Source organism: Saccopteryx bilineata, chromosome 3 (assembly GCF_036850765.1).
Source record: "Saccopteryx bilineata isolate mSacBil1 chromosome 3, mSacBil1_pri_phased_curated, whole genome shotgun sequence".
Taxonomy (NCBI): domain Eukaryota; kingdom Metazoa; phylum Chordata; class Mammalia; order Chiroptera; family Emballonuridae; genus Saccopteryx; species Saccopteryx bilineata.
This window is the reverse complement of record NC_089492.1, coordinates 89,559,284-89,586,044: the sequence shown is the minus strand read 5'-3', so window position 1 is coordinate 89,586,044 and position 26,761 is coordinate 89,559,284. Positions and strand designations below refer to the sequence as shown.

General features: G+C 42.1%; 1 protein-coding gene and 1 pseudogene across 1 annotated transcript in view; one reads left to right on the top strand and one right to left on the bottom strand.

Moving 5' to 3' along the window:
* Positions 1-2,564: 2,564 nt before the first annotated feature.
* On the bottom strand, positions 2,565-6,900 carry LOC136329810 (elongation factor 1-alpha 1 pseudogene; annotated as a pseudogene).
* A 5,764-nt stretch (positions 6,901-12,664) lies between these two features.
* SRD5A2 (steroid 5 alpha-reductase 2) overlaps positions 12,665-26,761 on the top strand; it is a 54,410-nt gene continuing 40,313 nt past the window's right edge. The window contains exon 1 of the mRNA XM_066266842.1: positions 12,665-12,976. Within this exon, the coding sequence (XP_066122939.1) occupies positions 12,699-12,976 (278 nt within the window). The 5' untranslated portion in view covers positions 12,665-12,698. The remainder of the gene's footprint in view (positions 12,977-26,761) is intronic.

Below are 26,761 nucleotides of genomic sequence, written 5' to 3'. Positions count from 1 at the left end.
CCATTGTTTTGAACTCTGTGTCTGGTAGTTTGTCTGCCTCCATTTTACTTAGTTCTTTTTATGGTGATTTCTTCTGTTCTTCCACTTGAGACACTATTTTTATTGTTGTTGTTGTTTTCATCTCCTCATTTTAGTTGCCTCCCTATGTTTTTTTTCCTATGTACTAGGTAGAGCTGATATAGCCCTCTTTCTTGGTAGAGTGGCTTTATGTAGTAGGTTTCCCATGGGGCTTAGTAGCACAGTCTCCCTGGTCACCTGAGCCAGATGCTCCCAGTGCATCTCCCCCATATGAGCTCTGTGCACCCTCCTATTGTAATTGAGCCTTAATTACTGTTGACACATCAATAAACTGGATTTATTTTCTGGCCAATCAACTGGATGGTCCTGCTGCAATTATAGTGGAGGAGTTGCTGTACAGGGGCTGATTCCAGTGAGCAGAACTTGCTTCAGCATGGCTCTGGTGCCTACCTAATTTGCACCTTGAGTGTGTTGTTCATGTAGGTGGTTACATAATGCTCTGTCATAGTTTAAAGCTGTCCACAGGGTGCACTGGCTCTGGGGCCTCCCAGGTCAAGGTTAGTTACCACCTGTGCTCTGCCAAGGGCCACTAGGCTGGGCTTGGAGTAGCCTGGGAGGGACCAAGCTGTGAATCAAGGATGGCTATTACTAGTGTCAAGCTTGGGGTCACTTAGCAAGAGTTACATGGCATGCTGAGGCCTGATACTGCTGTTTGGGGTTTGTGAATCTTGAGATTTTAGGAAGTCCACAGCATGCTCCAAATCAAACCATTTGTTTGGAAACGCCATTGGCAGGGTGTGGGTGGGCTCACAAGTTAGGAGGACAGGGCAAACAATATTAGTCAGGGTGATGGAGACTCAGATATGGTGCCTGCCTGCTGGTGCAGTGGGAGGAGAGTTCATCAAAAGAACAATGGCCACTGACAGCACTTCTCTCTTTGAGAAAGCTGCCCCTTGAACCCTCATCTCAAAGCCAGACAATTCAGTTTCTTCTCATTTGTCCTTAGCACCTTTCAAGTTGTTGACCTTGTGCTGGAGCTCAGAGTGCGTGCGTTTGAGTAAGTCTTTGTATGAGCCCTTTAAGAGTATTGCCTGAAACACTTGCTAGCAGGCCTTTATGTCACTCAACCATATTCTCTACTGGTTTTCATAGCCACAAATTATGTGAATTCTCTTCCTGACACTCTGGGCTGAGGACCCTGGTGTGGGACTGAGACTCCTTTCTCTTTAGGAGGGACTTCCTCAGCCAAGGTATCCCTCTTAATTTTTATTTGCCACATGTAAGTGTGGGACCAGTCTATTCTGTGTCTCCTCCTTCCTACCATTCTTGATGTGGCCTCTTCTGTATATCCTTAGGTATAGGACTTTGATTCAGCTAGATCTCAGGTGGTTCTGAATGATGGTTGTTCTATAATTTAGTTTTGATTTTGATGTGGTCATGGGAGGATGTGAGTACCATATTTACATTCTCCACCAGAATAGGCTTCTTGACCAGAAGCCTATCTTGGATAAGTTGTATTGCTATGTATTCAAGTTTTTAATCTTTTCTTTTACAGTGTCTAATTTATTGGTAATCACATGCAGTGAATTTTTATTTATTTATTTATTTATTTATTTTTTAAATTTTTTTATTTTTATTTTTTATTTATTCATTTTAGAGAGGAGAGATAGAGGGAGATAGAGAGACAAAGAGAGAGAAAGACAGAGGGGAGGAGCTGGAAGCATCAACTCCCATATGTGCCTTGACCAGGCAAGCCCAGGGTTTCAAACCGGCGACCTCAGCATTTCCAGGTCAACGCTTTATCCACTGCACCACCACAGGTCAGGCCTGAATTTTTATTTTTATCATTAATCTTTGTTTTAATGCATCTCAAAGTTCTGTTTCAGGTTTTTGGTCAAGTTGTTTCCATTAAAAAGTACTGATTTAAAAAACTAATATCTTAAAAACTTCCCTCCCCCCCAAAAAACCCTGAAATGGTTCATAAAACATTCTACTTTCCCTCTGAACATTTTATGATGCATTTTAATCATTAACCAATCATTTACTATTCAACTTAAATGACTAATTGAGACAAACAGTTCTGAGACTGTTGTCCCATCACTGATTAAGACTGGGGTGGCAGAGCCTGGCCAGGCAATGACACAGTGTGGTAAAGCATTGACCTGGGATGCTGAGGACTCAGGCTTGAAACCCTGAGGTTGGTAGATTGAGCAAGCACTCATCCAGCTTGAGCATGGGGTTGCCGGGTTGAGCGTGGGATGATAGACATAACTCCATGGTCACTGGCTTGAGCCCAAAGGTCGCTTGATTGAAGCCCAAGGTCACTGGTTTGAGTCCAAGGTTGCTGGCTTGAACAAGAGGTCACTGACTTGGTTGGAGCCATCCATTCAAGGCACATATGAGAAAGCAATCAATGAACAACTAAGGTGCTGCAACTACGAGTTGATGCTTCTCATCTCTCTTCATGTCTGTCTGTTCCTCTGTCTCTCTCTCTATATCTTTGCTAAAAAAAAAAAGGCAGGGGTGGCAGGCATTGGGGATAGTATTCAGTTGGCCTTCTGAGCTTTCTGGGCAGACTTAGTTACTTTGCAAGCTCTAGCTGCCTGCTTGGCCACTGCTTTGATGACCTCTACTGTAACTGTCTGTTTCCTGTCACAACCATAAAAAATAGCTCAGAGGAGGATAGTCAGAAATGCTTTCTACACACATGAGCTTGCCAGGAACCATATTGATATTGGCAGCATCACCAGATTTCAAAAACTTTGGGCCATCTTCCAGGTTTGTTCCAGAATGACAGTCAATCTTCTCCTTCAGCTCAGCAAATCTGCAAGCAATATGAACTGTGTGACAATCCAGCCTAGGTATAGATATATCCAGCACTGATTTGGCCTGGAAGTTTCAGAATCATTACCTGGGCTGTGAAGCAAGCTGCTTCCATTGGTGGATCATTTTTGCTGTCACCAGCCATATTGCCACAATGAACATCTTTGACAGGCACATTCTTGACATTGTTCCCAGGAAGAGCTTCACTGTAAGCTTTATGGTACATTCCATTTACTACAGTTGTAACATGGACCGTAGCAAAGGTGACCACCATGCTGGGTTTGAGAACACCAGTCTCTACTCGCCCCACAAGGACAGTACCAATACCACCAATTTTATAGATATTCTGGAGGGGCACATGCAAGGGTTTGTCAGTTGGATGAGTTGGTGGCATGATGCAATCCAGAGCTTCAAGCAGCATGGTTCCAATGGCTTTGTAATCTTTACAGGTAGATTTCCAACCCTTGAACTAAGGCATGTGAGCACTTGGCTCTAGCACGTTGTCACTATTCCAACCAGAATTTGGCCCAAGTGCTAGTGTGTCAGGGGTGTAACCAATTTTCTTAATGTAGGTACAGTGGTACCTTGAGATACAAGCAGACCAACATACGGATTTTTTTTTTTTTTTTTTTTTTTTTTTTTTAAGATACGAGCTGCAACTCTATCCGTATTTTTGTTTGAGATCTGAGCAAAATTCTGAGATATGAGTCATGATTCAGGAAGCTGCCACTAGTTGGCGCGTTGGGCACGGGTCCAGTATTGGCAGCACAACACTAGCATCTGGTTTTTTCTCATGTGTTACCTGCAGAATTAAGTCGAATCTCGTGCACTGTATCCGTTTTTGCATCCTTTTTGCATTTTTTACTAACTTTTTTTGTGTGTGCTATCATGGGGTCGAAGAAAGTGAGTGAAAGGATAGTGGTAAGAAGAAGAAGAGAATGATGTCAATAGAAGTAAAGCAAGAAATAATACAAAAACATGAGCATGGTGTAGGAGTGACTGAACTGGCAAGGCTGTATGACCGCAATACATCTACAATTTGTACCATCCTTAAACAAAAGGATGCCATCAAAAGTGCAAATCCAGTGAAAGGAACTACAATTCTGTCCCACTTAAGGACAGATATCCATGAAGAAATGGAGAAGCTTCTGCTGGTGTGGGTGAAAGAGAAAGAGCTGGCAGGAGATACAGTGACGGAGACTGTAATATGCGAAAAGGCACGTATTATTTACGGCAACTTGAAGAAGAAAGAACCATCAACCTCAAAAGAGGCAGCAGAAGATACGTTTAAGGCAAGTCACGCTGGTTTGAAAATTTCAAGAAGAGATCTGGCATCCACTCGGTGGTGAGGCATGGTGAAGCTGCGAGTGCTGACGTTAAGGTAGCTGAGGAGTACATTGCACGTTTTGTTGCGCTTATCGCAAAGGAAGGCTACATCCCCCAACAAGTGTTCAACTGTGACGAAACAGGATTGTTTGGGGAAAAAATGCCCTGGAGGACTTTCATCACCACAGAGGAGAAGAAGCTTCCAGGCCATAAACCCATGAAGGACCGTCTGACTCTTGCATCGTGTGCAAATGCTAGTGGTGACTGTAAAGTAAAGCCACTGCTAGTGTATCATTCCGAAAAACCTTTATCCTTTAAGACTCACAAGATTCTTAAAGAAAAACTGCAGGTTATGTGGTGTGCCAATGCTAGGGCATGGGTTATGCGGCAGTTTTTTGTTTTTTGTTTTTTGTATTTTTCTGAAGCTGGAAACGGGGAGAGACAGTCAGACAGACTCCTGCATGCGCCCAACCGGGATCCACCCGGCACGCCCACCAGGGGCGACGCTCTGCCCACCAGGGGGCGATGCTCTGCCCCTCTGGGGCGTCGCTCTGCGGCGACCAGAGCCACTCCAGAGCCTGGGGCAGAGGCCAAGGAGCCATCCCCAGCGCCCGGGCCATCTTTGCTCCAATGGAGCCTTAGCTGCGGGAGGGGAAGAGAGAGACAGAGAGGAAGGAGAGGGGGAGGGGTGGAGAAGCAGATGGGTGCTTCTCCTGTGTGCCCTGGCCAGGAATTGAACCCGGGACCTCTGCACGCCAGGCCGATGCTCTACCACTGAGCCAACCGGCCAGGGCTATGCGGCAGTTTTTTATTGAATGGGTAAATCTCATCTTTGGTCCTGCAGTGAAGAAATATCTTCAAGAAAATAAACTCCTGATGAAAGCATTACTAATCCTTGATGATGCTCCAGCCCAACCCTTGGTCTTGAGGATGACATTCTCAGTGAGTTCAAATTTGTGAAAGTCTTCTACCTCCCACCCAACACGGCTTCAATCTTGCAATCTATGAATCAGAAGGTCATTTTCAACTTTAAAAAGCTATACACAAAGCACTTGTTCTGCTGCTTTGAGGTGACTGAGAATACAAATCTAATCTTTTGAGAGTTTTGGAAAGATCACTAGAACATTGTGATACGTTTATACATTATTGACTTGGCATGGCGAGAGGTTACAAGAGGAACCTTGAACTCGGCATGGAAGGAGTTATGGCCTGATGTAGTTGCAGACAGGGACTTCAAAGGATTTGAATCAGAGACCGAGAACGAGGTAGAAGCGTTGGAGGAGATTGTGTCCCTCAGAAAGTCGATGGGTCTGGGGGTAGATGAGGGTGACGTAAACGAGCTCATCGAGGAACATGAGGAAGAACTCTCAACTGAGGAGTTGAAGGAGCTACAGATGATGCAACATACGGAGTTTCTGCAAGAGATTAGTAGTGAGGAGGAGGTAGAGTCGGAGGAAGTGATTTCTACAAGTGAAATTAAAGACATGCTGGCAATGTGGGAGAAGCTTTCAAGTTTCATTGAAATGAAACACCCTGAAAAAGTTTCAACTGGTCGTGCTTCAGCACTTTTTAATGACACTTGTCACATTTCCATAACATTTTAAAAGGAAGTCAAAGCAAACCACTTTGGATAGATTTTTATTCAAAAGTCCTGCAAGTGAAAGTGCCTAAAGTGCCGCCAAAAAGGCAAAAACAGGTGATGATTAAATGAAAAATATGTAATGTTGAGCTTAGGTTAAGTTTAAAGTTAAGAAAGTACATTTTTTTACAATTAAGTTTTTGTGGTTTCATTTTAAGTAAAGAAAGTGCAGTTTTAGTTTACATTTAGTGTTAAGAAAGTGCAGTTTTAGTTTATGTGTCTACAGTGCCTGCATCCCTTCCTCCCTCCCTCCCTCCTCTGCCATTCACCTCCATTAGCCGCACTCGTCTGTCTCCAAGGCAAGAATATAGAACTAAATAACACTTTTTTCTTTTATTTCATATATTTTGTTATGCATTGGTAAAATATACATGTGTGTTTCTTAATTAAAAACATGTCTTTTTCATAATTTAGGATTGGGGATATTTCACAGGGCTGGAATGGATTAAATCTCTTTTAGTTATTTTAAATGGGAGAAATTTGTTTGATATACGAGTCGACTGACTCACAAGCTCAGTTACAGAATGAATTAAACTCGTATCTCAAGGTACCACTGTACTGACTTCTTTAACAAGTCAGTATCTCTTCTGGCTGTAGGGTGACTCAATGAAATCCATTTGTTAACACCAACAATCAGTTATTTCACACCCACTGTGTAAGCCAGAAGGGCATACTCATGGGTCTGCCCATTCCTGGAGCTATCTACTTCAAATTCACTAACACCAGCAGCAACAATCAGGACAATACAGTCAGCCTGAGGTGTGCCTATAATCATATTTTTGATAAAGTCTCTGTGTCCTGGGACATCAGTGATGGTCACATAGTATTTGCTAGTTTCAAATTTCCACAGGGAGATATCAATGGTGATTCCATGCTCACATTCAGCTTTCAGTTTATCCAAGACCCAGGCATGCTTGAAGGAGCCTTTCCCCATCTCAGCAGCCTTCTGCTCAAATTTTTCTTTTGTCATTCCCACCACATTTGTAGATCAGATGACCAGTTGTGGTAGACTTACTGGAGCCTATGTGTCCAATGATGATGATGTTGATATAAGTTTTTTCTTTCACATTTTGATTTTTAGTAGTAGTTTTCATGACACCTGTGTTTTGGCAGCAAACCTGTTATAAAAAAACCAGTGAAATTTTCATATAAAACTTTTTTCATTGTTAGAGATTGCATTTTCATATCTTCCATTTCTCTCATTATGTTCATTTTTAAATTCTTAAGCATATCGAACATACTTAAAAAAGGTATTTTAGAGTATTTGCCTGTTAATACAGCACCTCTGTCATTTATAGGTCTGTTTCTATTGATTTATTTTCTGTTTAGTTATGTGTCACATTCTTCTGCTTTTTGTTTGTTTGTTTTCTATTTTTCTGAAGTGAGAAGCAGGGAGGCAGACAGACTCCCACATGCACCCAATCAGGATCCACCTGGCATGCCTACTAGGGGGCGATGCTCTGTCCACTTGGGGCATTGCTCTGTTGCAGCTGGAGCCATTCTAGTGCCTGAGGCAGAGGCCATGGAGCCATCCTCAGTTTCCGGGCCAACTTTGCTCCAATGGAGCCTTGGCTGCAGGAGAAGAGAGAGATAGAAAGGAAAGAGAGGGGGAAGGGTGGAGAAGCAGACGGATGCTTCTCCTGTGTGCCCTGGATGGGAATCAAACCCAGGACTTCCACACGCTGGGCTGATGCTGTACTGCTGAGCCAGCTGACCAGGGCCACATTCTTCTGCTTCTTGATATGTGTGTAGTGAAGAATTAACTTTAGCCAAAGAGTGGCCAGTTCTTTGAGCCAGCTTCTTGGGGGATAGCCTGTTGGGTGAAAGAATTGGCTGGCCTTGTCCTCAGTTCCTGGAAGCTGCTCTAAATTCTTGGATTTTTCTGAGTGATGGTATCTGTGTGATACATGGGGCCCCTGACAGTTTATACTATCTAGATGACTCAAAATGGGGCTATGCCAAAATCACAAAATATGTGATTAGAGATTGGGGCTTTGATTCATGTGATATCAATCTGACCTCTGGGGATCAGAAAGAGGCAGGAGATGGAGTTTAACCACATGGCCAATGATTTGACCAACTGTGCCTACATATGAAACCTTAATAAAAACTCTGTATACTGAAGCTTGGGTGAGCGTTTCTCACCTAAGTATATTTTATGGTAGACAGTACACTGTATATTGTCACATGTGATGTGCTGGGAAGGTAGTGGATCCTGACTGTATGGGGAGAAGAAAAGGAAGCTTCATATTTGGGACCCTCCAAGATCTCACCTTATGCTTCTTTCCTTTATTTCTTTTTTATTTTTATTTTAGTGAGAGGAGGGGAGGCAGAGAGACAGACTCCCGCATGTGTCCCAACTGGGATCCACCCTGCAAGCCCACTAGGGAGCAATGCTTATGCTTCTTTTCTTTTGGGTAGTTCTGATTTTTTTTTTCTGTAATAAAACTGTAATCAGAATTATAGTGCTTTCCTGAGTTCTGTGAGTTGTTCTAATGGATTATTGAACCTGAAGGGCTAATGGGAATTCTCAACTTTATAGATAGTTGTTCTTAACTGTCTTTGGTTAGAAAACCTTTGAATTTGCTGCTGTGTGAAGTGAGGGTAGTCTTGTGTTAACTGTCCTAAGCTTGGGAAGGTTAGTTCAACTCCAGTAGTTGCCTCAAGTCAATGCAACATATTTAACAATTTGGTTATGATATGCTTTGGTATAATTAAGGTGTGTGTGTTCATTTTGCTTGGGGTGTTTCAATGTTCTTGGATATGTAAGATGGACATTGGATATTGTGAAGTCTATATTGTTACTTGTCTGGATTTGTCTTTCAAGAGGGTTTGGCTTTGTTAAATTACTTTAGAATCATCTTTGGGGCATTGATTTGACATTTTGTTAGGAAATATGCCTTCACTCTAAAAATTCCTACCACTGATGCATGCCCTTCAGGGATTACTACTTTCCAGGTGATTTCCCAATCTCTCTCTCTCTGACACACACACACACACACACACACACACACACACACCCCATACCACAACCACCTCTTACATCAAGTTTATGCTGGACCACCATTCATCTGCTCTAATCACCCTGGGAGACAGGTACCAGAAAACTAGACATGGTTCCTAAAACCAAGAGCACACTAAAATTATTCAAACTAGACAGTTAAAATAGACAATCCTAAACCTGCTTACCCTATCTTGTCTATTCCTTCCTGCAAAAACCAGAGTAAAATCTCTTGTCCACCTTTCCTCTCATTCATTCTGCCTTCTGACTCATCCTGGTTCTTCCCCATGTGGTTCTGTGTGACATGCAATGCCTCTTGTTTTTGTGAGTATAAACACAGTGATCTGTGAGTATAAATTTCATTTGCGACAGTCACTTCAGTGACTGTGTATCTCACCATACATGATTAGAAACAAATTTTAGGTACCATTAAAATGCACAAAGAGTAAATACTGCATATATGATTACATTTATATAAAGTTCAAACTTGAATATCAGGGGATCACTTTGTAACTTATATGATTGCCTAGCCACTATGTTGTACAGCTGAAACTAATATAAAATAATTTTCAATGTCAACTGTAATTGAAAAAGAAAATTTAAAAAGCAGGCATAACAAATTATGGTGTTAGAAGTCAGAGTAGTGGTTATTCTGGGAGGAGATATAAGGAAGCATGAGGAGAGTTTTTGGTATGCTAATAATCTGTTTCTTGACCTAAGAGCTGGTTATAACAATGTATTCAGTTTGTGCAAATCAATCAAGCAGTATATTACAATCTGGGTATTTTCTCTTTGTATGTAATGCTGAACGGCTGCATTATTGGTTCCGATGATCTCTCCTTGTATCCCTGTCTTTTTACCATCTAACTTTGTAATACTCTCCCCTGGAATATAAGATGTGATTTGACTCTGGAATATAAGATGTGATTTGATTTGGCCAACAGAATGAATAGGAGGTAAAAGTGTACTAGTTCTTGGCCAGAGTCTCAAGAGCTCTTGTGTGTTTCTTGCACTCTTGTGCTTCTGATATTGAGATTATATAGATATGTTGGGACTAGCTCACTCATCCCACATGAGAGCCATGTGGAATAGAGCTGTCTCAGCTAAGGTTCCCTATCCAAACCCAGCCTAGAGCAGATGAATGAATGAACAAAGACAAGATCAGCCTAATCAAGTGTAGGTCAGCTGACCCCCAACTGACTCACAGATGCATAAACTAAAGATAATTGATTTTTTTTTTTTTTAGCCACTGACTTCTACAGTAGTTTGTTATTCTACAAAAGTTAACTGGGCCTGACTAGGCAGTGGCACAGTGAATAGAGTGTTGGACCGGGATGCAGAGGACCCAGGTTCAAAACCCTGAGGTCTCCGCTTTGAGCATGGGCTCACCAGCTTCAGTATGGGGTTGCTAGCTTGAGTGTGGGATCATAGACATGACCCCATGGTCGCTGACTTGAGCCCAAGGTTTGCTGGCTTGAAGCCCAAGGTTGCTGGCTTGAGCCCAAGGTTTCTGGCTTGAAGCCCAACGTCACTGGCTTGAGCAAGGGGTCACTAGCTCTGCTGGAGCCCCCTAGTCAAGGCACATATATGAGAAAGCAGTCAATGAACAACTAATGTGCCACAATGAAGAATTGATGCTTCTCCTCTCTCTCTCCCTTCCTGTCTGTCTGTCCCTATCTGTCCCTCTCTCTGTCTCTGTAAAAAAAAAAAAAAAAAAAAAAAGAAAGAAAGAAAAGAAAAAGAAAAAAAAGAAAGCTAACTGGTATAACAGTGAAAAAAATTAAGGGCCAAAATAGTACAAAGTTAGGAAAAAGGAGAGGAGGGAGTTGAGACAGGAGAAATTTCATTTTAAAAAGTTCTACTGAGTTGGGTTCAAAATGTCACATTGCTTATTCTCCTGATATTATATGGCATCGAGAAATCTATAGCTTTCCATGGCTATGAGGACAGTGAAGTTGTAATAACCAGGAATGGCAGAGGGAGGATCTTGGTATGGATGGGGCGTATGGGGGAAGATAAATTGGTTCAGTTTTGGGTAAGGCTAAATTTGAAGTCTCTAAAGAATATGCAGGGAGGAAATGCAGATCAGAAGCTCAGGTCTTGGCTGGAGATCTAGGTTTGGGAGTCCTCAACTAGCGGGGAGTAACTGAGGAAGCTGGGACCGGCTCTGCACTGAAAGGCCAGTGCAAAAACAGCTCCCAGGAGCTGTCAGAGACAACACCTGATTACTCTGTGCAAAGTCCTTTAGTCTGCATGGCTATTCTTACATGGTAACCATTGAGAATTGAAGTATGACTGCTATTTAACTGTTACCTAACAGGGAGATGATAAAATACTTCTTGGTCAACAATCAGAGGGTTCCCTGTAGCACTAAAGTGTCATCACATACCACATGTCCCAGGAATCAGGAAACACCCCCAAAGTGGGCAAATGGGACAGTGTGCCTTTCATGGAAACAGCCGGTACAACAGAGCAAGAGCGGCGGGGAAATGCTCAAGGGGACTTCTGAGAGGCCATGAGTTGGAGCTAAGGGGGAAGAAGGAAGAAGGTGCCCAAGAAAGGGAGAGGGAAGGGGTGGGAAGGTGGGTGGGTGGGTGGTGGGTGGGGGGACATTGAGGTTGAGTCTGAGGTGGGGAACAGAGTAGAGAATTAATGGGGATAAAGTAGTGAACGAAGGTGGGACAAAAAGGTGTACAACAGCAGGTGGGAAGAGGTGGCCAACCCTGTAGGGGGAAAGCTAGGTCAAAGGAAGGTCGCGAGGAAAGGGGCACCAATCCTCGGAGGAAGGCAGCCAAGGTGGGTGCTGAATAAAAGAAAGGCAGAGGAAATAGGTGCTGGACGAGGTTGGAGAACCACGGAGTGGAGAATGAGAGAAGGGCGGCAAATGGAAGAGAAAGAAGCGCGTCTGGGTATTCAGCACGTAGCGGCATCTCCAATGGCACCACCATGTGGAGCCCGACTCACTGGCTGCAGGAGTTGCGAGAGGGCGTCTCGCAGGTGAAGCCCTAGGCGTTAGACTGAACCTGCCTAGCTCCAGGGGTCCCGGGGAGGAGAGACTCGGGTGCACCGACACGCGCACTACTCCCGGTCTCAACCCATGCTTCCAAACCCATGCTTCCAAACCCTCAGCGATGCGACTCTTTCTCAAAGGCAGGAAGTCCAGGGGCGCGCCCAGGGGATCTGGAGAAAAACCTTGGAGGAATTAGGACTAGGGAAGGCTGGTACACACTAGGGGCATGGTGGTGCAGAGGGGGCACTGATGCTGACGGGTGAAGGCGCGCAGCGCCCCAACTCAGAGGATATGACAGACGCGGGAAGTACCTAGATAAGGGGCCAAGTGTGGAAGGAACGAGGTAGGGTTGGGTGGGAGCCGGGGGAGTGAAGGAGCGCAGGGAACCAGAGGGTCAGGAGATCCTGGCGAGGGGTGGCTCCAGGGTGGGGGCAGCGTGGCCACCGCGGAGAGTGTGTGCCGGCGCGGGAGACCGTTCCCAGTTAAATCTTTCCTGTGGTTTCCTAGTCCCAGAAGTTGCAGCCTCAGAGGTTGATGGTGAGGAACAAGCTTTCCCAGGGCAGGCGAAGAAGAGTGGCTGTGTGGGCGGAGGTGCGGATCTGGGATAGGCAAAGGCTCGGGGGCCGCAAAACAACTTTTTAGCCCCATGAAAGCCTTCGTCTTTCTTCCCAGCCTGGCTGCCTCGCTAAGCGCCTGCCTCCCGAAAGGGGCATTTCTGATGGGCAGAGACAGGGCTGGCCGCGCCCAGGTGGGAGGCAGGATGGAGGGCGGGAGCCAACGCTGAAGGGGCGGACACGAAGTGGTGTCTCACGCTCCATAAAGGGGCCGTGGGGGCCGCGCTCTCTGCACCCGCAGTGGCCACTGGAGGGGAGCACGGCGCGATGCCTGTTCACTGCCAGCAGAACCCGGTGCTAGCGGGTAGCGCCGCTTTGGCCATCCTGGGAGCACTGTTACTGTACTTCGGAGAGCCCTCCGGCTATGGGAAGCATGCAGGGAGCCTGACCACGGTTACCCACCTGTCCGCCCGCACCGCCTGGTTCCTGCAGGAGCTGCCCTCCTTCGCGGTACCAGTGGTGATGCTCCTCTGGCAGCCTGGTGCTCTCTTTGGCCCCCCCGCGACGGTGCTTCTGGGTCTCTTTTGCGCACATTACTTCCACAGGTAGAGTTTTCCCACTGCGGGCGCGGCGTGCGGTATACTGCCAGCCTCCCGGCGTCTAGGAGCGCTGCGCGCAGGGCGCACGGAGGAGCGCGGAGGGGCGGTGCAGGCGGTTGCCAGGAGCGCAGAGCCGGGCTCCCGGGATGCACCTATATGGGTCCGGGCTGTCAGCCTGTCCTCTGGCTGCTCCGGGGGAAGAAGTTGAGCGGGGCGGTAGGGGAGCCGGAAAACAGGCTGGGCAGAGCTGCTGACCGGGATGTTTCCTCTCCAACTCCACGAAGTTCAGCGCCCCCAGGGACATCTAATCCGTTACCCCTTCTGTTTCTTTTTTTACCTTTCCTTTGCAGGGTAGGGGCGGGCTGGTTCAGGGATCTTGCGAGAATCTAAGTGTTGACACCTCCCTAAGAAAACAGCTCAGAGGGACTGATCAACTTAATCTTTGCGGGTCTGAGGAGGGAGGTGGGAAGAGCCCCATTCGGACTTCAATTGTGGGAAAGAGAATTGATGGGAACCCATTGGCCTGAATGAGAGCCCCACTTCTCAGGCTCTACCCAAAAGGGACTGCCCTCACCAACTAATCTACCTTTCCAGTTCCCCTGGGACATAAGTATGAAGGGGTGGAAATTAACTTGGAGCTCAAATGTTCTTCTAAATTAAGAATCCCAAGTTCAGAACAACTTTGCCTTCTGGTTTGAGAGGGAAAGACAGGAAAGAAACCGAAGGCTTTTAAGATTGGAATGACAGCTAACCTCCAAAAAAGACACAAGGGAAGAGGAGAAGACTCGATTAAGTTACCTACTATGCCCAATCACTTAGCATCTATTGTCTTGTCTCATTTAACCCTATTGCAACCTTGTGAGATACACATTTATAGACAAAGAAAGTGAATGAAGATTCAAATCTAAGCCTTAACAACACCGTGGTTCAAGACCTTTCCATCATGATAAGCAGGCAGACCCTCTATACAAGGAGAAAACAGTCCCTGGACAGAGAATTGTTGCCAAACCAGGTCAAGCGCTTGAATAGAAGCACAGCCTTATATTTTAGTAGAGAATATCTAGGCTCCAAAGATCAAGGAAATCTAGATTAGAAATTCAGGCTAAAGAATATCTCTGGAAACTGAAGGCATGATCCTCTCTCTCTCACATGGCAACAGTGATGCCCCATTTCAGGAGGAGGAAATGGAGAAAACCTGTTTTTCCTTATAATCCTTTCTTATCCTCTGGATCTTTTTTATTGGTTAATATTTAATATTTATGCATCTTAACTGAATTCTCACTCTTTTAAAAAGGAGTATCGGCAAGCAATAAGAACCACAGTTTCAAAAATGGGTGTCCTTTCTACAAATATTTACTGAAAGCCTATTTTGGACAAAGTGAGGGCTAGTTATTACCTCTTTATTTTATTCAGTTTTAGATATTTTATTTTGCACAGACAGAAGGATGTTGGGTGTAGGAGATAAGATTTCACTTATCTACCTTTTGATTTCACTGTTTTTGGAACAAACATTTGACAGAAAAACATGATTCTATCAGACAATTACTTTTTATCTTCAGGTTTACTGTCTTTTAGCACCATACAAAGTATTTTTATGAGATCGTTTCTTCTTAGAGTAATGATGAGTGCTCTCTGATGATCTTATTAACATAATTTTTAGACTTGTTTTTTAAACCAAAAGGCACTTTGTCTAATAAATTATGGCTGGCACATTAACAAAAACCAAAGAATACCCATAAAATGAATATCAACATATTCTTCATGTTTCAAAGGAGACTTTAAATTATTAATAAAGGATCTGGGTATCGATTTTGCCTGAGGGGAAATTGTCCCCTGAAAGACAACCCTGAATTAGTTGTCCCTGACGCATGAAGATGTGATATTTGCTAACCTTTCCCCTTGTGTGAACTCTTTCTTTGAAGCCACTGTAGTATTGGATCTGTTGTCATTTTGAATGTTTACAAGGTATTCTGCTCTTTGCTAACCACTCCACATATATTATCTATTAATCCTCATGTTAACCCATCTAGGTAGGCAGCCAATGTCACCCCCATTTTGCAGGTGGGAAACTGAGGCAAGCAAAGGTCCAACAGTTAACTTGGGAGCCAGGTTCAAAGCCAGAGTGTCTGAATCCAGAATTCAGGATCTGAGCTACCATAATAAACTATTTTATATGTGTACTTGCTCCCTTGTCCTTACCTTTTAAAAACTATATTGAGGCTTGATTTTTTTTAATTCTAAAAATAATGAATGTTCACTAATGAAAAAAAATTGGAAATGTAGAAAGTAGAAAAACATCCATAATTGCAACATCTAGGTATATCAATCATTAGTTCTGAAGCATTTTCACCAAAGCTTTTCTTTTATTTTTCTTTTTTAAAATTTATTTTCAATTATAGTTGGCATACAATATTATTGTATGTTAGTTTCAGATGTACATAGTGATTAGACATTTATATCTGACAAAGTGATCATCACCCTGATCAGTCTAGTGCCCATCTGACACCATATATAGTTAACAATAGTATTTACTTTATTCCCTATGTTGTACTTTATATCCCTGTGACTGTTTTTATTTTCACTTTTATTTTTATTTTTGTATTTTTCTGAAGTGAGAATCAGGGAGGCAGAGAGACAGACTCCCACATGTGCCTGACTGGGATCCACCAGTCAAGGCCACTAGGGGGTGATGCTCTGCCCATCCAGGGTGTTGCTCTGTTGCAACTGGAGTCATTCTAGCACCTGAAGCGAAGGCCATAAAGCCATTCTCAGTGCCCGGGCCGACTTTGCTCCAATGGGTTGTGGGAGGGGAAGCAAGAGAGAGAGAGAGAGAGAGAGAGAGAGAGAGAGAGAGAAAGTGAAGGGGGAAGGGTGGAGAAGCAGATCGGTGCTTCTCTGGTGTGCCCTGTCCAAGAATCGAACCTGGGACTTCCATACACTGGGCTGACACTCTACCACTGAGCCAACTGGCCAGGGCCTGTGACTATTTTTATAACTGGCAATTTGCACTTCTTAATCTCTTTCACCTTTAAAATTTTAAAATTTATTTTATTTTTCAATTACAGTTGACATTAAATATTATATAATTTTCAGATGTACAGCATTGTGGTTAGACATGTATATAACTTACAAAGTGATCCCCCCATAAGTTTAGTAAACACCTGGCACATAGTTATGAAAATATTATTGACTATATTCCCTATGCTGTACTTCACATTCTCATGACTATTTTGTAGCTACCAATTTGTATTTCTTAATCCCTTCACCTTTTTCACCCACCTCCCTACCCTCTTTCCATCTGGCCACTATCAGTTTGTTTTCTGTATTGAGGAACTTGCTTTTGTTTTGTTTGTTTGCTTTTCGGATTCCACATATAAGTGAAATCATATGATACTTGTTATTCTCTGTCTGATTTATTTAACTTAGCATAATATACTCCAGGTCCATTTATGTTGTTATAAATGGTAAGATTAAATTCTCCTTTTATGGCTGAATAACATTTCATTGTATATATGTATCACGTCTTCTTTATCCATTTACTGATTGATGGACACTTAGGTTGCTTCCATATCTTGGCTATTGTAAATGATGCTGCAATGAACATAGGGGTGCACATATCTTCTTAAATTAGTGTTTTGGATTTCTTCAAATAAAGAAGTGGAATTGTTGGGTCATATGGTAGTTCTACTTTTAAGTTTTTGAGGAATCTCCACACTGTTTTCCATAGTAGCTGCATCAATTTATCAACCAGCCAACAGCCCATGAGTGTTCCATTTTCTGCACATCATTGCCATATTGATTTACTGATGATAACCATTCCAACAGGGATGAGGTTATATCTCATGGTGGTTTTAATTTTAATTTCCCTGATGTTTAGTGATGTTGAGCATCTTTTCATATGTCTATTGGCCATTTGGATGTCCTCTTTGGAGAACTATTTAGGTCTAATACACATTTTTATTTTATTTTTTTTCTAGGAGATAATTTTTTTTGATAAGGCTCTTTTTTGATTTAAAGATTTTTGGCAGAAAAATTTCTGTACCTGTGTCTTCTTAGTCATAAGGAGCTCACCATCAGAGACACAGCTTACAACTGCTTTTAATCAGCAGCTGCCCAAGGTGACCCTAATTTTCTGGTCTTTGGTCCTTACTTTCTGTGCTGGAGCCTAATAAAGGTAACTAAAAATACTAATTGCAATAAAGATATATATTTTTTACGTTGATGTTCACACTTTAAAATTTTTTATTTTTAGAAATTAAATGTAATGGGTGACAGTGATCATTAGGGTTTCAGGGAAACATTTCTAGATAGCATATGAACTGTTCATTGTGCCCATCATCCAATGTCAAATCATATTCCATCACCGTGTATTTGTCCCTCTTTCCTCCCCTGCTCCCATCCCGCCTCTCTTTAATCTATGTCCATGAGCCTCAGTTTTATCTCCCACCTATGTACTGCACATTTTAAAATTGGGTTGTTTGTCTTTTTGTTGTTTAGTTGTATAAGTTCCTTGTATGTTTTGGATATTAATCCTTTGTCAGATGTATTACTGGTGCATATCTTCTCCCATTCAGTAAGTTGTCTTTTTGTTTCATTGATGGTTTCCTTTCCTGTGCAAAAACATTTTAGTTTGATGTAGTACCATTATTTATTTTTTCTTTAGTTCTTCTTGCCCAAGAAGACATATAAAAAATATATCTAAGAGCAATGTCAAAGAGTTTATGGCCTAAATTTTCTTCTAGGATTTTAAAAAAAATTAATTAATTAATTAATTAATTTATTTTAGAGGGGGGAGAGAGAGAGAGAGAGAGAGAGAAGGGAGGAGCAGGAAGCTTCAACTCCCATATGTGCCTTGACCAGGCAATCCCAGGGTTTTGAACTGGCAACCTCAGAGTTCCAGGTTGATGCTTTATCCACTGCGCCACCACAGGTCAGGCCCTCTTCTAGGATTTTTTATGTTTTCTGGCTTTACGTTTAAGTCTTTAAGCCATTTTAAGTTTAGTTTTGTATATGGCATTAGAAAGTGGCCTGATTTTATTTTTTTGTATGCATCTGTTCAGTTTTCCCACTACCATTTATCGAAGAGGCTGTCTTTATCCCAATATATGTTCTTGTCTCCTTTGTCACATATTAGTTGGCCATATATATGTGGGTTTATTCATGGGCTTTCTATTATGTTTCATTGGTCTATGTGTCATTTTTATGCCAGTACCATGATATCTTATTACTATAGCTTCATAGTTTTATATCAGGTAGCATTATACCACCAAATTTCTTCTTCTTTCTTAAGATTGCTTTGGCTATTTGGTGTCTTTTGAGGTTTCATATACAATTTAGGATTATTTGTTCTACTAATGTAAAAAATGCCATTGGTGTTTTAATAGGGATTATATTGGGTTTGACAAAGGAAATAGACATACAAGCCCAAAAAGCACTGAGAGTCTAAAGCAAGATGGATCCAAAAAGGCCCACACCAAGATGTGTCTACACCATACTTAAAATGACAAAGGTTAAAGACAAAGAGTGAATCTTAAAAATAGCAGAAGAAAAGCAGTTAGTCTGTACCAGGGAGCACCCCTAAGATGTTCATTTGTTTTCTTTACAGAAACTTTGAAGGCCAGAAAGGTTTGTCACAAAATATTCAAAATGATTAAAATCAAGGACCGACAAACAAGATTAGTCTACCCAGCAAAGCTCTCATTTAGAATGGAAGGAGCACCAAAGAGCTTCCCAGATAGGAAAAAGCTAACAGAGTTCATTGCCACTAAACCAGAATTACAAAAATATGTTAAAAATAGATTTCTTTAATACTAAGACAAAAAGAAAAATATGAATAATAAAATGGCAATAACTATATGCCTATCAATAATTACTTTAATTTAAAATGTATTAAATGCTCTAATCAAAAGATATAGGGTGTCTGAATGGGTAAGAAAAGAAGACTCATACATATACTGCCTACGAGAGACCTACTTCAGATCTAAAGATACACACAGTCTGAAAGTAAAAGGATGAAGAAAGATATTTTATGTAAATAGAATGAAAAAGAAAAGCTGGGGTAGCAACACTTATATCAGACAAAATAGACTTTAAAACAAAACAAATAATAAGAGACAAAGAAGGACATTTTATATACAATAACCAAAATATGGAAGAAACCTCAGTGTCCATCTATAGACGATTGGATAAAGATGTGGCACACATATACAATGGAATATTACCATGCCATAAAAAGAGGAAATCTTACCACTTGTAACAATTTAGATGGACCCAGAAGGTAGTATTCTGAGTGAAATAAGTCAGAGAAAGACAAATACCACATGACCTTACTTATATGTGGAATGTAAAAACAAAATAAATGAACAATCAAAACAGAAACAGGTAGAATAAGTTGATGGTTGCCAAATGTGGAGGTGGTTAGGGGGCTGGATGAAAAAAGTGTAGGGATTAAAAAGTACAAATGGTCTTTTTAAAACAGTTGTGGGATGTAAAGTACGGCATGGGGAATATAGTCAATAATATTATAATATTTGTAAGTTATATACATGTCTAACCACTATGCTGTACATCTAAAACTTATTGACTGTCAAGTGTAATTTAAATTTAAGATCAAATTAAATTAAAAAGAGATCAGGTGTCTTGGTCTCCTGATAGCTTTTGTCTTTCTTGGGCAAAACCCCCACTGGTTTCACAGCCAGAAACTCCTTGGCACTGGTGCTCAGGGCTGGGGAGTCCAGTGTGGGGCTGGTACCCCTTGCTCTTCAGGGGGGACCTTAGCAGCCAAGATAACCCTCTTGATTCTTGATTGTGACACCATGGGGATGGGACCTGCCTGTTCCATGACTCTGCCCCTACTACCAGTCTCACTGTACTTCTTTATATTTAGTTACAGGACTTGTTTAGTTAGTCTTCAGGTGGCTCTCAGCGATTGGATGTTCTAGAATTTAGTTGTAACTTTGATGTGCTTGTTGAAAGAGGCAAGCACAGAGTTTACCTACTCCGCCATCTTGACTAGAAGTCAAGGCTTTTACTTCCCTTAGTAGATTTTTACACTAGTTATATTTATACTTGCTATGTTGAGTGTGTGTGTGTGTGTGTGTGTACACACACACACACACACACTATATTTCCCCATGTATAAGACACACCTTTTTTGGAAAAACTTGGGGTCTAAAAACTGGATGCGTCTTATACAGTAGTTGTAGAAGTGTGTGGCATTTCAAATGCCATGGATGGAACTGAGGACAAGGCAATATATGAAGACAGTGATTTGTCATCAGACACAGATAAGGACAAGCTAATGGATGGGAATTTTGACAGTGATGAGGAGTTGTATGAATTTTATGATTAATAAAACTGGAATTCAATAACTTTACACATTATTTTTTTCAAATTTCAGGCCCCAAAATTAAGGTGCATCTTATACATGGGGAGATATGGTATGGGCTTTTCTTCTGCCTGATTAACTAAAATTTTATCTTTCACACATTATAGAGTCTTTGTAAATATTATCTAAATGGCTGCTTGTGATTTCACCTCATGTAAAAATGAAAATTTGCCTACTCATTAACTTATAGTTGGACATTAATTTCCCCCATCTTCGATGTGGGTGGGGAGGAGGAGCTAGTTAAGTAAAGCTGTGATGCACATTCTTGCACCTACATTATTTTCAGAATTTAGGACTATATTCTTAGTCAACATTCCAAGAAGTGGTTCAAAGTCCATGAGCACTTTTGCTTTGAGACTTTAAGAGTCATGTGGCTTGATAATGAGGGTACATTAAGGAAAAAACACCAGGCTGCCGTGGCTTTATCCTGTCCTGTGCATAGTTATGACACAGAGAATAAAATGGAAGGACAATGGCTCAGGAAGAAGGCTGACTCAGGTTTGGCTTAGACTCTTTGCAAAATCCTCCCCTCCCCCCAGGACTATTCAGAACAGCAATATATCCAGCTGCATAGAAGTTAAAACTCTTTGCATTTTATACAAGAGTGACACGCTAGAATTTAAGTTCCAAAAGAGAAAAGGATTTTTGTCTCCTTTTCCTTATGGCTGTGTCCTCAGTGTACAGAAATGTGCTCATACCATAATTGGTACTAAAATTTGTTGAATGCGTGAATGACCTCTACTCTGGACATCGGTACAGGCAGTTAGAAGTGTGGGAGAGCTAGTAGAGTTAGTGATTACTTAGAAACCATTATTGCTGAGATTGCATAAGCTAGGTCAACTCGGATAATCCCCCTCCCTTCGGAATCTATTGTTGTGGATATTTGGATGGTTTAATCACATGAAAATGACTGCTGCATAAGCGTGTTGCCTAATCCCACTGCCAAAATTGTTTGACGTTAAAGTTATCTCACCTCTCGTTGACCTTGACTACAGCCCTGGAATGATCTTTTGCCTAACACTCTTTGATTGTCTTCATTTTCCCAAGCAGCCTTTGGTGTCTCATGCAATGGTTATCCCATCATGTATGCCTGCAGCCACTGATGTCATGTTCAAGCCTTGGACGTGACCTTAGTGTTTGGATGACTGGAAAAAAGAAAAGTCTCGTTGCACAAAAAGTTGACTGCACTGTGGAAACTTTCTGGGCAGTGTGATCTTCCATAATGCACATCTAGAGGGAGAATACACACTTAAGAGTCTGAATTTAGAGAGATCTTTCCTAGTGTTTAGATGCTCAGACAAACGACATTCTTTAACCCTTTGAGTAGTGAGTTGTTAACCCTTTAAGTGAGGACATGTGAACGTTCGTACTATTCAAAGGGTTAATCATCCTCCCCCCCCCCCACCCATGGTGGCTTCAATAAGATGCCTTTTGCTTTACTGGTCCATTAATTCCAGTAGCATGAATTCTTCTTCATCCTTCAAGACACAATTCAGATACCACTTCCTCCAAGAAGTCTTCCCTGAGTCCCTTCTTCTCTGTATACCCAGGTCTGATGCTTTCCTTGGGCTTTCCTAGCAGCCAGTGTGCTCTTCCATGAGGCACTTCACACACCGGGTCATAATCATCCGCTTTAAGGAAATCTCATCCTCATCTGTCCAGCCTCCTTGTTTTACAGATGCAAAGCACCAAGAGGTTTAGTCAGTTAGGGGAGAAGAGGGGACTGGAACTTGAGGCTTGTGATGTGCCCTGCAAGTATTTCTCTAATCTCTGAAGAGGTACAGATGTCTCAAATATTCAGAAGTAATCAAACATCACAAAGGAAATTACTCATTGGTTGAGCATCAGAATGATGGTTAATGCCTATATTGGATATCATCTAGACAAAATTTTCTCTTACAGATTGAGAAGGAAGGAAGGGCCAGGCAGGAAAAGCCATATTTTTGTGGTCACTTAATCATGTGTTACAGACATTCATGAGGCAAAATTTGGATCAATAAAGATGAACTAAAAGGTTCTTTAGAATAGTGTGTGTGTGGGAAGGTTAGTCAGCAAACTTTTGTAAAAAGCCAAATTGTAACCATTTTAGGCTTTGCAGTCATATAGTTTCCATCACAACTACTAAAATCAGCTGCTACAGCATGAAATCAAACAGACGATATATAAACAAATGAGTAGTTGTGTTCCAATAAAACTTTGTTTACAAGAACAGGCAGTGGGCTCTATTTGCCCTCTCAGCCCTTCCTTAAGAAAACCGTAAAAGACAGCTTTATATTCAGTGCTCTGCTAATTCGATAATAAAATTGTTATATTCTATAGCAAAGCAGTGGGTATGTTTTAGAAAACATCTGCTACATTCAGGTAGGAATTCAGAAATAAACATAATTTTCTTAGAGTTCATGGGTTCCAAGTCCTTCATTTGAACCTTGTGGGAAATAGTAAGAGTCTAGGAGTTTACATCGTAAATGGGATGACATCATAAGCACATCTGAAAAATATAGAGCTATGTTTGCCAAAAAATGTAAACAAGCTTTAGAGATCTTGACGATTTTACTTTTACCACATTGAAGAAATGATCAACTTTCCCCCATTCTTTCTCTAACTTAATGTCACCTAAAAAGAACAGACAAGATAAGGAAACACTGATCCAAATTGGCAAAGTGATGTGTACAAAGTCACATGTTGAGAAAGGGGCAGAATTCATAGTGGCTTGAACCCAGGTCTCCTGAATCTTTATCAGGGTTCCATATGATCAGAACTGTGCTAGGTCCTATGGGAGACACCAAAGAAGTGCGATACCTGGTGCTTGGACTCCAGGAGGAAGGCAGGAAAGAATCACTCTTGTGTGTCTATCACTCTGTATGGTGTGAAAGTTGGATGGCAGCAATATCAGTCTGAGAAGCCAGAACAGGTAGGAAAAAGCGAACTGAAGGAGAGACGGACATACTGGGGACCGCAGTCATGCCACTGAACACGTTGAGGTCTCTAGCATGTGTTCGGGTGTGAATGTGCATGGAGTAGAGCACATGGGATAGAGGGGCTCTTATAAACAGCATCCCACTTCTCCATCAAGTTCAGAATCAATTGAAAGCCAGGGAAAATGTGGATTACACATAGGATGATGTGGGCCTCTTAACACGGTAGCTCAGAAATACTCATCAACAGGCCATGGCTGAACAAGCCCAGGCTTTCCCCCGTGCAACCTGTTTTGAAAAGACAACAGGATGAGAGAAGGGCGGAGCTGTACCTTTGAGAGGTCGCGCTTTCACATTTGCCAATCAGCTCATTCACTTCTCCTTTCCTGGGGAGGAATGGGTGAGGGACAGTGGGAAGTCCAAGAAGGATGCTTTAATGAAGAGCCCTCAATAAGCAGGAGGGGAGCATGGGTGCATTCTCTTATTAGATAGAATATGAAAGTTGTCTACATATTGATTTCTGCCAGAGCCTGGCCGCTTGGTTCTGGCAAGTCCCCATTCTGCTCTTTGACTCTCTGCCATGTATAGCACTGGGGACATCAAAGTCTGGACTCAAGTTGTTTAAAAAGTGGCTCTGCACAACCCAGGAGCCTTTCATGAGTCAGCTCAGCATAGGAGCTCTAAATTTTAAAACCCTGGGAACTGGGGCCAACAGCGCAATTTGCCTTACATTTGGTTATGGAAAGGGGGATAAGGGAAGAGGAAACCAATATTTATTGAACTCTGAGTGTTCCAGGAATTATGTTACATGTTTTGCATTGGTTATTTCATTTTGTCCTCGAGACAATCACTATTATTAATCCTGTTTCACAAGTGACTGCACTCTATCTGATTGCTGTGGTTGGTGGGAGTGAGAAGGAGTGATGGCTAGGCCCTTGAGCTGGTCCTCCAAAGGTGGTCTGTCCCCAGCTGTGTGGGTGAGAGTGTGACGTTTGGTCAAGAAAGGGACCTGTTTGATGACCCATGACTGAAAAGGGCTCTCCATGTACTTTGTTTTTGAATACCTCTCCTCTTTTTAATTTCCAAGTATCTTTTGTATTTACACCATAATATCCAGGTTTACTATCCTAGCCTTAAATCAGGCTTTGGGACACTTTTAAACTTCTTCCATTACACTTGCTTCATGTTTCAAGGCTGACCCTAGAAGTTACTGTGAAGAAAATATGACAATTTGCTTTTGACATTTCCCTCATCTGGCTATGAAACATCCCAGGACCCATTTCTTTGTATTCTATAATCTCTGCTTTTATCTCCTGCCTCTACCTGCCCTCTTTCAACAGTAGTACATTGTCTCACTTCAGTGTCTCAGTGAATGTTCTTTATTTGCCCAAAGTTACATATCTGATAAATACATCTAAATACTAGAGAACTGAGTCCTTTGTTTTCTTATTATTGAGTTTTGAAAGTTCTTTATATATTCTGGATACAAACACGTCTTTTACCAAATATATGCTTTGTAAATATAAATATTTTCATCTAGCCAGTGTGGCTTGTCTTTTTCATTTTCCTAACAGTGTCTTTTGAAAAACAGAAGTTTTAAATTTTGATAGAGTTCAATTTTGCTTTTTGCTTTTGTGCTTGTGGTATCACATCTAAGAAATTTTTACCTAGTCTGAGATCACAAGGGTTTTATCTTTGGTGTCCTTATAGAAGATTTATAGTTTTTTTTTTATAAATAAAATTTTATTTTAATGGGGTGACATCAATAAATCAGGGTACATACATTCAAAGAAAACATTTCCAGGTTATCTTGTCATTTAGTTCTGTTGCATACCCATTACCCGAAGAGAGATCGTCCTCCGCCACCCTCCATCCAGTTCTCTCTGTACCCCTTCCCCTCCCCTTCTCCCTCCTTCCCTCCCCCCACCCCCCGTAACCACCACACTCCTGTCCATGTCTCTTAGTCTCACTTTTATGTCCCACCAATGTACGGAATCCTGCAGTTCCTGTTTTTTTATGATTCGCTTATTTCACCCCGCACAATGCTACCAAGACTCCACCATTCCGCTGTAAGTGATCCGATGTCATCATTTCTCCTAGCTGAATAGTATGCCATGGTATATATGTGCCCCATCTTCTTCATCCAGTCCTCTATTTTTTTTTTTTACAGTGATTAAAAGCCTTTAAGCAAACTCTTGGCCAATACAGCAAGAATCCATAAAAGAGTAGTGTCCTTAACATGTTCACCAAGTCCAAGTTGGCCCCATCACCATGCCAAATCCCTGAAAAATGCAACCCAACCACAGTTCAGTCTGTTAGGAGCTGTCACAGGGAGCAGGAGTCCAGGAAAGTTCCCCACAGGAAAAGTCCGCATGGCACTGGAATTGTTGTCACCATTCTATACTTTGCAGCTCATGTCCAAGTCCCAATGACCGCTGCTTCTAGCTGGTAATGATTCAGGTAGACTGGAAAAAGCCATTTGCAGCATGTGTGGACATGGAGCTTCCGTTCTCCTCTGCCTGGAGAGTTGAGACCAGGTTGCTTTTCCCTGGAGCTCTGTGACTGTGGCATGGTAAAGAGAACCTTGGGATACACTAAGCTGGGTGGCAAAGATAGATTCATAATAGAAGTTGGCAAAAGAGGAAAGAGAGCTCTAAATTAGGAGTAGGTCCCAGCCTGAAATATGAGTGGGGCATTGAGGTAGGAGGGATAAAGGAAACACCATATATTAAGCAAAGCAGCAGAAAATAGGACTATCAACACCCACAACAGAGATCTTTGAGGGAAGAATAAAAAACCTGACTATTCAGGCAAAACATAGTTAAGTGGCCCTTGTGCAAATGAGATCAGTTTACCTGCTTCTCAGAAGAAACACCCCAGGCTCGTTCACAGTGTCGTAGATGGGGCCGACGGCCCTGGGCACCTTCATCCTTCAGTGGCAAACCCCAGCTTTCTGGGCAAGGTTAGGTCATAGGTGGCTGGAGCAGGGCTGGAAGAGACTGAACCCTCCCTTAGGGGAGCGAGGGGGAAGCCTACCTTCCAGTGTCCCTGTTTCCTCACAGCAGAGGCGTGTAAGCCTGGCAGGCTTTAGCTCAATGACCTTCCTTTCCACTATTGAAGCAGGACCCAGATGGCATCCTATGAGACCCCTTTGGGGTGTTGGAGCCTTTAAGGGTGTATCCTAAGAGCTGGTAGTTCCCCTGATCTCTATTGGGCTTTTTCTGCCTCTAGGTATCTTAAAAGCCATTCTCAGAAGATCTCACTGAGGGGTTTGAGGATCCCCATCCGCCAGAAGATTTATAGTTTTAAGTTTCACATTTATGTCTATGATCCACTTTGAGTTTATTTTTATATAGGATTAGAAGTATGAATCAGAGTTCTTTTCTTTTGCATTTGGATATTCAACTTTGTTGTATATTTGTTGAAAATTCTCTTTCTCTGATAAATTTCTCCTGTACATCATGATATGAACAAATATTTTACCAACCC